Here is a 15,257-nt window from a genome sequence, read left to right on the forward strand (position 1 = left end):
TTGCATAATGAAAGCTGTTTCTTTGTAGCTGACAGAAAACTCAGGGCCATTAATGATACTGAGACGCCATGTGATCTTCATGTGGGGTAACATCTAATAAAAGTGATCACTGAGTTGTTAAATTTCGGTGGTCAGGGGAGTTAATGTTACTGAAAACAATAAAATTTTAGTACCTGATTTCAGGAGAGTAAAAAAAAATTACTTGTGATGTTAGATTTAAGGAAAATTATACTGAGTATGCAGGTAGGTGGAAATAATTGGTTGAAATCGTGTAGCTAAAGGGTTGTCAACATTGGGACTGAGCTGAACGTGGCTCAGTCAGATAGAGTTTCAAAAGGCTCTGTGTCATGACTGATGCTGCTCATTATCTTCATAATGATCTATAGAAGGGAATAAATGACACTTTCCTTACATTATCAAGGCGGTGCACTGCAAGTTCAATCAAATCAGTAGGTTGCTGGCCAACAAATATAGCATTACATATCTTCTGTTAGATTTATACCAGGCTGAGTATTTATTAAGGATAACTGATCAAGAAAGACACCTGGGGGTTACAGTTGATCACTTGTTAAAAGGTGCACACAGTATCAAATTTATAAAAGAAAGCTAATAGGGTTATAAGTTGTACGGCTGGGACCACAGACTATAAAATGAACAGTGTTAGAAATAGTCTACATAGGCTTCAGCTTCTCTGCAATTGCAATTATGTATGTCGCAATTATTCAATTTTTGAAAAAATGACAATGAAAGCATTATTTTGAGTTTCCTTGTTTACTTACTACATGGAACATCCTTCTTGACTTACATATTTGCTGTGAAGAAGCAATCAGCATACTTCTGTATGATAGCCATGTGACCTTTGTCCCAGCTGTGTGTTCCCCGTAGCATGTGCTTGCGTCCAAGGACAAGGAGGCGCAGGTTTTGATGTGCAAGGTGAGAAACTACATCAAGAAGCTGTATTGAAAAACATGTTCCAAATTGTAAAGTTATAGTCTGCTATTTAATACACAAGGTGTTATGAATTTACTTTACAAATATAGAAGTATTTTTTCTTTTGAAAAGAGAGCGATTATGATCTGAGCACTGTTGCAATACCATGTAGGAAGTTATGAAACTTGCAAAGGCGGCATTTGGAGAGCACTGAATGTCAAGCATTTATACAGGTAATGGTATCAGCTCATGCTCTTCTTCATATTAAAACCTTTATCACACAAAATGTTAATTGACTTTTGGAATAGTGTTTTCCTGGGAGAAATTATGATTGAATTCCAGTATAAAATGCAATTCTTTGTATCTGTTTTAATTTTTGTAATCAGCTCTTGTAGAAGGGCCTTGTTAGGGCATTTAAGTCAGTGACATACTGTTTTTTAAATTCACTTTCCCTCAGGATGTTGCCCTAAAAAGGTGATGGTGGGCTTTTATCTTGCAGCACAACTGTCTGAGGTTAGATAGGGAATTCCAGAATATTGACTCAACAGCTTTGAAAGAATAGTAATATTTATCCAAGTCAGCAATATATTCTCATGACATTCCCTTCTCAACAGTAGAGATTGTGCAAGAGTTGCTTTCAGAGAAACTTTGGTGAGTTCTTGCAATGTATGTATAGGGAGTTCAGATTCAGCTATGTGGTGTTGGCAATAGAGGGGGTGTATGTTGAGTTCAATGATGGGTGCGTGGGGGGGTTCAATCAAGCAAATTGCTCTGTCTTGAATGGTGTTGGGTTTCTCAGTTGCATGAGCCCTTAGTATACTCATCCTCTTCCTACTTTTGTAGTCGGTGTTGACATAACTGTTCTAGTTAAGCTTCTGATCAATAGTGAAAGTGCTGTTGAAAGTGGGGGAAGGTAGTTGGAATTTTTATTATTGGCGATAGTCACTGCCTGGCACTTGTATGATGTAAATGTTATTTGCTACTAGCCATTTCAAGCTTGTCTGTTGTCCAAGACCTGCAGTAACATAGCATGGGCTGCTTCACTACTGAAGGTGTTCAGCAACTCACAAAATACGGTTATGTTACTCAGCAACCGAGCAATATTTCTGCTCTCTGGACCTGCTCACAGGTTCTCTGCCTCTGGGGTCTTGTGTACACTCACATGCTTTGCACTGAGATCTGTCAGAAAGCTTTCAGTCCCTTTGGCCCTGGTCTCTGAATTCCATTCTAAAACCCATTCATCTCTCCACCCTCTTTTAAAATAATTTCAAAACCTATTCTTTTGAGTTAATCTTTATCTAACCCATCTCCCATGGCCTGATATCAATTCCTCTTATTACTTTACAATGTCACTTGGGATGTCGTGTACATTATAGCTCTTTGAAAATTCAAGTTGTTGCTTTCTGCCAATTCTTCAGAGCTCACAAAAAAGGCTGAAGAATTCTTGTTAATGGACAAACCCTCATGTACAAACTGGTCCAGTTTTACTATTACTAGGAGAGTTAGCAAAGCGTCAATATTATTGTTTTTGTTTTGAGGAGATATTAGAAATCTTGCGCCAAATGCATTGATTGCTTTATTCACTTTGTTACTGTTAACTTTTGTTTTTAATAAACCTAAAATAGAAACAGGAGTAGACCATTTAGCCTCTCGAACCTGTTCCACGTTCAATAAAATCATGACAGATCTGCAACCTAACTCCATGAATCTGCCTTTTCCCCATAATCCCTTAATATTTTTATATGACAAATATTTATCCATCTCAAATTTAAAATTTACAATTGATCTAGCATCAATTGACATCTGTGGAAGAAAGTTCTAAGCTGCACGCACGTATGGAAGTGTTATTTGCAGTTTTAAGCCCAAGTTACACTATTACATGAACAAAAGTTTCTGGACAACCCCAGTTATCAATATATGTACAGTGCAAAGACCAATTCCGCCAGAGAGACCAAGGAATTACTTACGAGTAAGGTCTTTGACACTGATTGCAGGAGAAACAGCTTTAAAAATAACAATAATCACTATGACAAACTTTCATCCACTATTTTAACTGGTTAAAATCTAGATAAAGGAGTATCATATGAATGTATTAAGTATTCGTCTAACACTATGGGTAGGAGTAATTTCTAAGTTTTGGTCTCAATACGAATCGTTATTACAGCATAAGTATTTATTAAAAAGCAACTGTGCAAGACAATAACTTCTATAGAGCCTTATGATCTATTTCAGAAAATGGCCCGTAATTGCTTAGAGTGAGTGAGTTATCATCTTGGAACTACTGTTTCTGTACCTTCTCATCCTTGTTTTCAAATCCCTCCATGGCTTCACCTCTCCCTATCCCTGTAACCATCTCCAGCACTACAATATCCAAGATCTTTGTGCTCCTCCAATTCTGGCCTCTTGCACATCATCATGACAGCAGGTCATAGCCCAAATTACTAATAGGCATATTGAACCCTTTGAGGAAGACATGTATTTTTTTAAAAAAGGGACATACAAGCAAAAGCATAAAGTAATCATTTTCTGGAAAATTCCTCTGTGGATTATACTTGACCAACTAGTTGAGAGCATGGAATGTTGCACCTAAAAACGTCAAGGCCTACTTCAGACAGGGACACTTGAAAAGAAGAAATGCAATGCAAAAGACTGAACTTTAATCTCCTCTGGTTGCAGAGACAATGGAGACTGATTACCATCTCTGCATAAACCATCTCCTGTGGAGTTACGTCTCAGAATGTGGACAAGATCTGAGTTGAAAGAAAGCAGATTCTGGACAAAAGACATGGCTGTTTGTCCCTTCCAGGAATACACAAGAAAAGGGGTTAAAAGCTAGCTACAAGTCTGAACCATGTGTTCTAGTTCTGGTGTGCTAGTGTGTGCTATAAAGATCACAGCAGAAGAACAGCAACTAGACATCCCTGCAACTTGCAGATAAAAGTCTTCTCTCTCTCTGGCTGGAGGCAAAGCCACAGTCAACAAGGAAACAGGAAAACTCCTTCAGCTAATCTGCAAACCAAGTGTCTCCAAACCAACTGCCAAAGTCAGCTCTAACTGAATTATCCAACTTAACGACCGTAATATTTTGCCATCTACTCCTCACGGACAAGCCAAAGAGTGCTTTATATATCTTTTTTAACTTTTAGTTTAAAAATGAACAAACTTCTCATTTCTGATATGTCTGTATGTGCGTTACATTTTTAGTATCTTTTTCTTGGGTTTTTTAGTAACTAATAAACTTACTCTTTCTTTGACTCAAGAAAGTCTGGTTAAGTTGGCTCCTTCTAAAGCATAAATACATTTGGACTGGGTAAATGTATCCAGGAGGGAAGGGATCCTTTTTACATTAACCTTGTTGCGAGCAACTGAGGGGGTTGAATAAAGAAGGGAAGCTAGCTCATTCCTCCTCACCACAGAGCATGGGGTCCCGTTCCGGAAGTTAACAATTTGGGGCATCTCGTCCGGGATCATAACAAATTGGGGGGGCCTCACCTGGGGACCGGTTGTGGAAACATCTTGATTTTAATTAAAAACAAAATACTGTAGATTCTGGAAATGTGAAACAATACATGACGCTGACCTTCCAGTTGCTTGCCATTTCAATTCACCATCTTACTCTCATGCTCATATTTCGGTCCTTGGCCTGCTGCAATATTCCAGTGAAGCCCAACGCAAGCTGGAGGAACAGCATTTCATCTTCTGATTTGGCACTTTACAACAGCCTTGCGGACTCAACATTCAGTTCAACAACTTCAGACCATGAGCTCTGTCCTCTTTTTTGATTTTTATTTCTCTCCCCAAGTGCCAGCTTGTATCTTGTTTTCATGCTTTTGCTTTCTGACCGAGCTGATATTGTTCTGCTATTTACACCTACTCTAGCCAATGCTTTGTTTCTTTATTATTACCATTCCCTTTGCCACTTGTTCAGTGACATCTTTGGTATTTAATTTCCTCCACCCTCTAATCTATGCCTGACCTTCCCTTTTGTTCCACCTGAACCCTCATCCCCTTTCTGAACAGTATTAAGCCCACCTTTCTACCTCTCTTCAATTCCGAAGAACTGTCATTTTGGACTTGAAACATTAACTCTCCACAGATGCTGCCAGCCCTGCTGAATTTTTCTAGCATTTTCTGTTTTTATCCTGATTTTAATTGTTCCACCATTGGTGGCTGCACTTTCAGTTATCTCAGCCCCAAGCTTTGGAATTCCCTCCCCAAATCTTTGTCTCGCTATCTCTCTCTCCTCCTTCAACACTTTCTTTAAAACCACCTCATCAACAAGGATTGTTTTTATTTCTGCCAAATCCGTGCTTTGTTTGTCATTAACCTTCATTATAACCATTATTCTGTCCCTTCATTAATATGTAAATCATTGAAATACATATCCAAACTAAAAGTGGACAAGTAATTACTTTGTTTTATTTTAAAAGAATCCTAACAAGGACCAATAACAGTCAATAATGAGATTACTCAAGATATTAATCAGGTGCTGGGTTTATGCAATGGGTAGGGATAAAAATAAATTTACAGGCCACAAAACCATTCATTATTATTGTTTTAAGGGTGAGTTGAGAATTGTCATTAGCTTAAAATTAATTTTATGGAAGTGTTGCCTAACGGTCACTATGCTACAAACTGTGAAGTGCTTTGAACTGTTTTGATGTTAATGGTGCTATACGTATCAAAAAATTGAATAGAGAAATAATTGATAAAGGACATCTGCCAGTTACTCAGATAAAAGTGTTTGGGTTTTTCTTGGTTGCTCACTACGCAAATTAACTAAGCCTTAGAAGCCAGGGTTTGACTTTTGGCTTGCGCTGAATTAACATCTCTTTCAAGAAGCGGAATGCGCAGGTTTATTACTTTACAGTGGGATTTGATTATTCAGGGCAGGTTTGGGCTCAGCAGTAATGCTTTCCACCAATTCTTAAACTTTACTTTCTAGCGATTCGTCCATTCAATCAATTTGTCCTTTCCCACCCTCTACTAAATGCACTGATTCTTGTTGGACGCAGGTTCACAGCACAGGTCATCCTCAGATGCCTCAATGAGCTACGGTGATCTTGGTTTAGCCGGGACATTCACTAAACTTCCCGGTGTCCCGACAGTTTTTCCGGATTGCTCAAATGCCCGGATTTTCAACTCCACTACGGCCCCTCCCTTTTTTTTAATCACGTCAAGGTACGTTGGCTAGTTTCCAGCTTCTCGCTGAATTTAACAAATTTCTCCCACATAGCTCTGGGTCACTCAAGGTGAATGTATGTCCTACAACTCGGGAGAAGTGCAAGCTTGCCTCCAAGGTTTTGGAAGCAAAAGGGGACGTGATGGAATCCAGGAATTGCTGCTCGGGCAAAGCCAGCAAACTGGGCTAGCTAGGTCAACGGGGCTTGACTGGACTGTCGCTAAGAGTCTGAACGTTCGTTCACGCAGATCCTGCTCACCACAATTAAAGATCTTGTACAAATGCTGAAATATCTTATATATATATATATATATATAAAAGAAACTTTTCCGTGGGCTGCAGAAAGCGAGTCTGACATGCGGGTCTGTGCAGACTACTGCACATGGGCTGCTGCGTCACCCTGCGATTAATTTGCTTCGCCTAAGCTTTGAGAGAAGCGGGTGGTGAGAGAAGGGCGGGGTTTCAATTAAAAGGGAGTTTTTAACATCCATTGATGTAAACTGGTTTTACTGTGTTTCAGAAATTGCAAGCTGGCTACCTCTTTACACATAGATTTTTAAAAAACTGCTTCAACTGTTTCTTGTAAAAAAAATTATAATCTCTAAAGTCATTAACGGCCTCAAAAGCTTGGTAATTGGGAAAGGCTCTGTCCAGAGGGCACATTTCCAGTAAAATTTATGTTTTTGTTCCGCTGTTCCATTCAGGGGTTCCTAACATGGGTGGACATTTGTTTCATTTAATGATTTTTAAGGATCACGATTGATTTATAGGCCATCCAACCCCCAAATACAAAAGTAGACAGTGAGCAGGAAAAGAGGCAGAGTTGGGATCACAGGCTGAGTGCTGGGATCTGTTATTAATGATAGAAATTCACCAAAAGCTTCAATACTTATTCAGAATTGGTGCCTCTCATCATAAAATAAAGAATCATGAACTAATACAGCACAGAAGAGGCCATTCAGCCCGTTGCACCTTATTGGCTCTTTAGAGAGCTATGCAATTATATCCCACTCCCCTACTCGCTCTTTCCCATCTTTTTCTTCAAGTAATTATCCAATTGCCTTCTGAAAGTTGCTATTGAATCTGCAGCCATCATTTTTTTTCAGGTAGTATTCCAGCTCATAACAAATCCCTGCCTGATTTTCTTTCCCTCATGTCATGTTTGGTTCTTTTGCTTTTGCCAATTCCCTTCATTCTGTGTCCTCTGGTTATCAACCACTCCTGCCACAAGAAACAGTTTCTCCCTATTTACTCCATCAAAACCCTTCATGATTTTGAACACATCTACTAAATATCCTCTTAAAAGGAGAACAATCCCACTTTATCCACATGACTGAAGTCTTTGATCCTTGTGTCATTCTAGTAAATCACTTCTGCAGCTGTCACCCTTCCTACAGTGTGGTACCCAGAATGGAACCCAGCAAAGGGGACCATTCTTATCTCCATCTAAGTCCTAACCAGTGGATGCAATGGTCTTTTTTAGTCATGTACATCCCTATACCCAAGCCAACATCCTTCCTAGACCAACACCATCAAATAACAAATTAGCTAACACAAATTAATTTAGATGGGCTAAATGGCCTTTCCCATCTGTAGCAATAATTCTCAACTAATGCTGCCTGTTGGAAGCATCCAATGAAGACAAAGTGAGTTTACCCTTGTATGCTCACAACAATCAGCTTGACCCCTTTAATGCCAATGTGTTGTCAGACCATCATCACACCTTCCTCAAAAGACACACAAAATGTCTATTTTACTGTTAGAACCCATTGTATGAAAATAAACGAGGCTTTAAGTGGAGATCGGTCCTACCGTTGTGCATTTGCACAGTAAAGTTAAAGCTGAATGGAAGTGACAAACAAAGCTTTGGTTCAGTTTTTTAAAGAAAATAAGACAGAAATGTAATTGAAACTAAAATCTGTGGTATATAACTCCTGTCTTCAATAAATGGATGTCTTAATAGGGCTGCCAACTCTGCCTGGACATATTCTGGAAGATGACATCACAGGACCTCTGGCTTTCAACTGCCCCACCCCCAGACTCCTGCCATTGATCACCCAACATGGCAATCATCACAGAGCCCTGCTTTCCCCAAGGCTTAATGTTTTCTGGTTATGACTTCTAAAAATCTGGTCACCCTATAATTAACGTCCCATTCTTCACATAAGCCTCCCTATCTAGTATATTTGACAATAGTGGGCCTACGTGAAACTGAACTTGGAACTTTCCTAGTCTACAAACTTCAGCTAACTTACTGCTTTAATTTGATTTGAAGTTGAAAAAAAAGACTGTGCACAATGCGTGTCTAATGGTATGAGAACACTGCTTCAGCTTGATATCACCTCCAATGTGTACTGCTGATTTTCGTGAAATTATCAAAACGCAATCACACATTTAGCAAAAGTATAGTAGTAAAGGATTATGCTGCACCATACATCCAGTGAAATGGATATAAAATGCACTGTGGACAGAATCCCAGACATTTCAAATACAAAAAGGATTTAAAATAAGTTCCGCAATTCAACGCGCTGAGGTAAATTTTCACTGCTAAGATCTGGTGATAAGGCCACAGGACAGCAACCCCCCAGTAGCCTTACTGACAAAGCTGTTGCTGACATTTTGAAAGGATCCTATTACTGAATACTCGCCTCTTTTAATATGCAAATCAAGTCATTTTAAATCGAAAGCATTCAGATCATGCACACACTCCAACCAGGTGTTGGGGTTGAAGAGGTCCCCAAAAATAGTCTAGACTGCTGCAAGGATAGGACTGCAACTCCCCATGATTGCGACTTTCTCCACCTGCTTCTCCCCATACCAACCTTGCTGGTGGCTGGAGCACTGACATTGGTCTGCCTCAATTGGTGAGCTGTATTGAGCTATCCATTAGACACTCCACAGCCTTCCAGTGCCAACTTCCAGGCTGGTCATTCGGGACAGAGAAACACCTTTGACCACAAGTCCGTCAGGCAGTGGTTGGCATGTAACTTCCTAGAGGCCCTGTGGAAAAAAGAGATGGTGGATCTTGTGGGATGGCTCCATGAGCAGATTATCAAAGTCATTTAGCAGAATGCCTCATCGCCAGAACTTTCCAACAAGCACCAAGGTGTAGCTTGGCTGGTGGTGAGAAAGGTCCTCCCCGTCAGATCCTTCCTACATGCCAGGAGTCTCACCTCCTCTGTACATTGCCCTCAAGGTGGCTATAGTGGGGAAGAGGCCATTGTTCACCTCCTTGTTGAATGTGCCTTTGCAAAGAAGGTCTGGAGAGAGATGCAGTAGCTTTTGTCGAGGTTCATCCCAAGCAATTCCGTGACACAGGACGCTGTGCTCTTCAGGCTGTTCCCAGGGACACACATCAAGACAAACATTAACTGCAGCTGAAAGTTCATCAGCTTGGTGAAAGACGCTCTTTGGTCTGCGTGAAATTTTTTGGTCTTTCAGTGCAAAGAGTTGTCCCCAACTGAGCATTGCAGACTGGCACATTCCAAGGTCCAGGACTACGTGCTGAGAGACGCACTAAAGCTTGGGGCAGCCGCCTCTGAGGTGCAATGGGGAAAGTTTGCTGTCTAAGACCTTTCTGCCATAGTGCACTGAGGGATTGGAAATTGTATAGACCCCTTGGGCTGTATGACAATGAATGTATGCAGCGAATATTACACGTAAGACAATTATATGGAAGCAGCTCAGAGTGCAACATGATCTATGTAGACAACTTAAGTACCAATGTGCTGGCTGACTGTCTGTTATGACCATTTTGAAAAGTCTTTAATGTTCCTTGATTGTATTGAAGCATCTCAGGGTGTGACATGATTTGTGTGGAAAACTTGAATATTATTGCACTTTTTGTGATAGCCATTTTGAAATGTTTTGTAATTTATATTTCAGATATTTTACGAAAAAAGTATATTTTTGCAAAAAACAAGGTCTGAAGTAAATAAGGCAGATACCTCAAAATCACAGCCGAATCTACACTTGATACAGGCTGGTGGCCTCTGCTGGATGGTTGCCCAAAGTCAAATTGGCCCCCTTCAATTTTCATGAAGAATACGCACCATGACATGTTGCAGTTAGTGACACATTTAGAGATGATCGGGGGAAGTACCGTTTTCAGACAACAAGACAGTGACGGAAATTAAACTCTTTACTATGGTGTAAACTGCAACTAGTCATCAGAGAACTAAATCTGTAACAGAAATATAAATCTGACGAATTTTCCATTTATTTGGGAACATGAATAGTGGGCACACTATGTACACTGTTTTGCCTTGCAGCGCAATGATTAATGTAAAACTGACATTTGCCATCAAGTCTAGCTTGCAAAAGGTTTATTACTAAATCAAGACCAATTTGCATGGTGTTTCCATGTCAATTGACTTTTTTTGTATTTGAGAAATGCAACTCAAATTCTGGCACTTTAAAGTTACCATACATCACATATTCACTGATCAGCCATTGACATTATTGCTAATTATCAAGAGAATTTCAAGCACGCAAGTTTGCATCTCAAACATGTCTCAAGGCAGTTTTTACAAGTTTGAAGTTTATCACTATTTCAGGGACTGCCTCTTTCCCACAAGACAAAACTCCCCTAGGTTTTTCTGTGCCTCAGCCCTGAATGTGCATCTATTGAGTGTCTATTGCACCACCCTTCATTAAACTAATCTTTTCAATTTGGTTTAATAAGGGACAAAGGTACAGACCGAGTAAAATCTCGGAAAAGAATGAACCATGTTTGGGCAAATATGCAAGTTAAGGATGGTATAAAATTAGTGGTAGGCCAGAAGATTGGGAAAATTTTATAAATCAGTAAAGGATGATGATAAAAAAGGGAGAAATTAGAATATGAGAGTAAACTAGCAAGAAATATATAAACAGAAAGTAAGAGCTTCTAAAAGTTTACAAAAAGGAAGAGAGTAGCCAAAATAAATGTTGGTCCCCTTAGTTGATGAGACTGAGGAATTAATAATGGGAAACAAAGAAATGGCAGAGACTTTGAACAGGATTTTGCCTTCACAGTAGAAGACACTAAACGAATCCCAATAATAGAAAATGAAGGGGCAAAGGGAAGGGAAGAGCTTAAAACAATCAGTATCACTAGAGAAAAAGAACTTAGGAATGCTAATGGGACTAAGGGCTGAAATATCCCCAAGAACTAATAGTCTGCACCCTACGGTCTTAAAAGGAAAGGCTACAGAGATAATGGTTCCTTTGACTGTAATCTTCTAAAATTTCCTAGGTTCTGGAAAGGTCCCAGAGGATTGGAAAACTGCAAATGCCAAGCTCCTATTCAAGAAAGGAGGAGGACAGAAGACAGGGAACTATAGGCTAGTTAGCCTAACATCTGTCCTTGGGAAAATGCTGAAATCCATTATTAAGGAAGTAGTAGCAGGGCATTTAGAAAATCATAAGACAACCAAGTTGATTGTGCTGATTTTATGACTGGTAAATAGTGTTTGACAAATTAATTAGAGTAAGTTAATTGGCCAGATCTGGCTGGACTATTTAAAACACTGCTGGATCTTACTGTCATCTGCTAAAACTGCTCGCTATTTTCATCCATTTACATCCTTCCTTAAATAAGGTGACCAATACTGTACACATGCTCCAGATGTGGTCTCATTAATGCTCTGTATATCTGAAGCAGAACCTCCCTACTTATGTAATCAATTCCCCTCGCAATAAATGATAATATTCTATTAGCTTTCCTAATTACTTGCTGTGCCTGCATACTAGCCTTTTGTGATTCATGCACTAAGACACCCAGATCATTCTGCATGTCAGAGCTCTGCAATCTCTCACCATTTAGATAATATGCTTCTCTTTTATTCTTCCTGCCAAAATGGACAATTTCACATTTTCCACATTATACTCCATTTGCTAGATCTTCACCCACTCACTTAACTTATCTATATCTTTTTGTAGTCTCCTTATGTCCTCTTCACAAGTTACTTTCCTACCTATCTTTATGTTGTCGGAAATTTGGCAATCATCCCATCCGTCCCTTCACCCAAGTGATTTATACAAATTGTAAACAGTTGAGGTCCTAGCACTGATCCCTGTGGCATACTACTCGTTACATCTTGCCAACCTGAAAAAGACCCATTTATGCCTACTCTCTGCTTCCTGTTGGCCAGCCGATCTTCTATCCATGTCAACATGTTACCCCTTATACCATGAGCTTTTATTTTCTGCAATAACCTTTGATCTGGTACTTTATCAAATGCCTTCTGGAAACCTAAGTACAGTAATCCACCGGTTCCCCTTTATCACAGCACACGTTACTTCCTCAAAGAATTCGAATAAGTTGGTTAAACATGATTTCCCTTTCACCAAACCATGTTGACTCTGCCTGATTACCTTGAACTTATCCAAGTGTCCTGCTATAGCTTCTTTAATAATACCTTCTATCATTTTCCTTACAACAAATATTAAGCTAACTGGCCTGTAGTTTCCTGCTTTCTGTCTCTCTCCTTTTTTGAATAATGGGGTTACATTTGCTATCTTCCAATCTGAACCAATGGAACCTTTCCTAAATCTAGTGAGTTTCAGAAAATTAAAACCAATGCATCAACTATCTCACTAGTCACTTCTTTTAAGACTCTAGGATGAAGTCCATCAGGACCCAGGCACTTGTCAGCCCGCAGCTCCAACAATTTACTTTGTATCGCTTCTTTGCTGATTGTAATTTTCCCGAGTTCCTCCCTCCCTTCCATTTCCTGATTTATAGCTGCTTCTGGGATGTTACTTGTATCCTCTGTAATGAAGACTGATACAAAATACCTGTTCAATTCATCTGCCATTTCCTTGTTTTCCAATATCAATTCTCCTGACTCACTTTTCATAGGATCAATGCTCACTTAGTTAACTTGTTTCTTTTTAAAATATGTATAGAAACTCTTACAATCTGTTTTTATATTTCTGGCTAGCTTTCTCTCATATTCTAATTTTTCCCTCCTTATTAGTCTTTTAGTCATCCTTTGCTGTTCCTTATATTCTGTCCAATCTTCTGGCCTTCCACCTAACTTTGCACAATTATATACTTTTTCTTTAAAGTTTAATACTATTTTGATACTTCCTTCAATGCTCCTCTTTGCCCTAGCCCTGAACTTGCATCTTTCTCTAGTTTTCTTCCTAATGCCCTCTTTGAACTTATCTTGTTCATGAGATGCACCTCCTATTCCCTTGATCCTATTTCCACTAAATTGCTAATCACCTAACTTCTCTTCCTAGCACCTATATTAGCCGATATTGTAAACTGTAAACTCTCTTCAGTTGTTGTTCCTTTCTCCTTTAAGCTTGCGGTCATCACTTCTCTCCTCAAAAAACCAACCTGTGAGCCCTTCCACACTTGCAAACTACTATCCCATCCTCCAACATCTCTTTTCTATCCAAAGTCCTTGAATGTTTTGTCATCTCCCAAATCCGTTCCTATCTTTCCAGGACTCCATGTTTGAATCCCTCCAATCAGGTTTATGCCCCTGCCATAGTAATAAAACAGTTCTTTACTAAAGACAAAATGACATCCTATGTGACTATGACAAAAGTAAACTTTCCCTGCTCCTCTTTCTCACCCTGTCTGCAGCCTTTGACAAGGCTGACCTCACTACTCCACTCCAACACCTCGCCACTGTCGCTCAGCTGGGTGGGATTGCTCTAACCTGGTTCCATTCTTCTCTATCTAATTGTAGCCAGAGAATCTGATCCTGCTCCCCCTACTGTCCCCCCAAGAGTCCTTAGCGCCTCCCCTCTGTCATCCAGCTGCGGCACTGCTCTCATATGATTCCACTTTTATTTATCAAATCATAGCCAACGGATCATTTGCAATGGTTTCTCCTTCTACTCCAGTACCATTACATCTGATGTTCCCAAGGATCAATCCTTGGCTCCCTCCTATTTCATATCTACATGCTGCCCCTTGGAGATATCATCTGAAAATATGGCATTAGTTTTCACATGTACACTAATGACATCCAGACCTACCTCACCACCTCCTCTTTCAACTCCTCCACTGTTGAAAAATTATCAGACTGCTCATCTGAGAGTGCTGGATGAACAGAAATTTCCTCCAATTAAATGTTGGGAAGATTGAACACATTGTTTTTGGTTCCTGCTTCAAACTCTGTTCCCTAATTATCGATTCCATCCCTCTTCCTGGCAAGTCGGAGATTAAGCCAGACTGTTCAGAACTTTGGTGTCACATCTGATCTGGAGATGAGCTCCTGACCTCATGCTGTGTCATCAGTTTCCACCTTTGTAACATCGCTTGACTTCACTGTGTCAGCTCATCTGCTGCTGAAACCCTCATTTATGCCTTTGTTAGCTCTAGACTCACCTATTCCAATGCATTTCTGGCTGGTCTCCCACATTCTATCCTCTGTAAACTTTAAGTTATCCAAAACTCTGTTGCACTCGTCTTAACTTGCAGAAAACCCTGTTTCCTTATATGCCCTGTGCTTGCTGACCTTCACTGGCTCCTGATCAAGCAACGTCTTGATTTTAAAATCCTCATCCTTGTTCTTAGATCCCTTCATAGTCTTGCCACTCCCTATCTTAATAGTCTTCCATACCCGCAACCCTCCAAGATATCTGTGCTCCTCTAATTCTGGACCCTTGTGCATTTCCAATTATTACTGATCCACCATTGGTGCCCATGTCTTCAGTTGCCTAGGCCAAAGCTTTGGAATTCCTTCCCTATAGCTCTACCACCACTCTACCTCGCTTTCCTCCTTTAAAACACTTCTTAAAATCTATCTTTTTGACCAAGCTTTTGGTCACCTCACTTAATATCGCCTTATGGGGCTCAGTGTCATACTCTGTTTTATAATGCTCCTCTGAAGGGAATCCATTAAAGGGGCCAGATAAATATAGTTGCTGTTCTTCTTCTTTGAGCATGCAACAAGTAGGATGGATAAAGGAAAATGGATAGGCATTGTCTATTTGGACTTCCAAAAGGCATTCAATAAGGTACCACATTAAAGGTAAGAGCATACAAGATAAGAACTGTGTTGGGGATAATATATTAGCCTGGTTAGAGGAGTGGGTAACTAACAGGAAACAGTCAGAATAAATTCTCACATTGGCAGGCTGTAATGAAGTGCCAGAGGGATCAGTGCTTGGGCCTCAACTGATGAAGGACAAAGGGACA

At 39.9% G+C, this 15,257-nt stretch overlaps 1 protein-coding gene across 4 annotated transcripts in view; it reads right to left on the minus strand.

The window, feature by feature from the left end:
• The window catches only part of LOC121292685 (protein only RNase P catalytic subunit), a 101,002-nt gene that overhangs the window by 21,295 nt on the left and 64,450 nt on the right, over positions 1–15,257 (minus strand). For all 4 annotated transcript variants that reach the window (XM_041214969.1, XM_041214968.1, XM_041214967.1 and 1 more), the window contains one exon: positions 806–954. In XM_041214969.1, the coding sequence (XP_041070903.1) occupies positions 806–954 (149 nt within the window). The remainder of the gene's footprint in view (positions 1–805; positions 955–15,257) is intronic.

Source organism: Carcharodon carcharias, chromosome 20 (genome assembly GCF_017639515.1).
Source record: "Carcharodon carcharias isolate sCarCar2 chromosome 20, sCarCar2.pri, whole genome shotgun sequence".
Classification (NCBI taxonomy): domain Eukaryota; kingdom Metazoa; phylum Chordata; class Chondrichthyes; order Lamniformes; family Lamnidae; genus Carcharodon; species Carcharodon carcharias.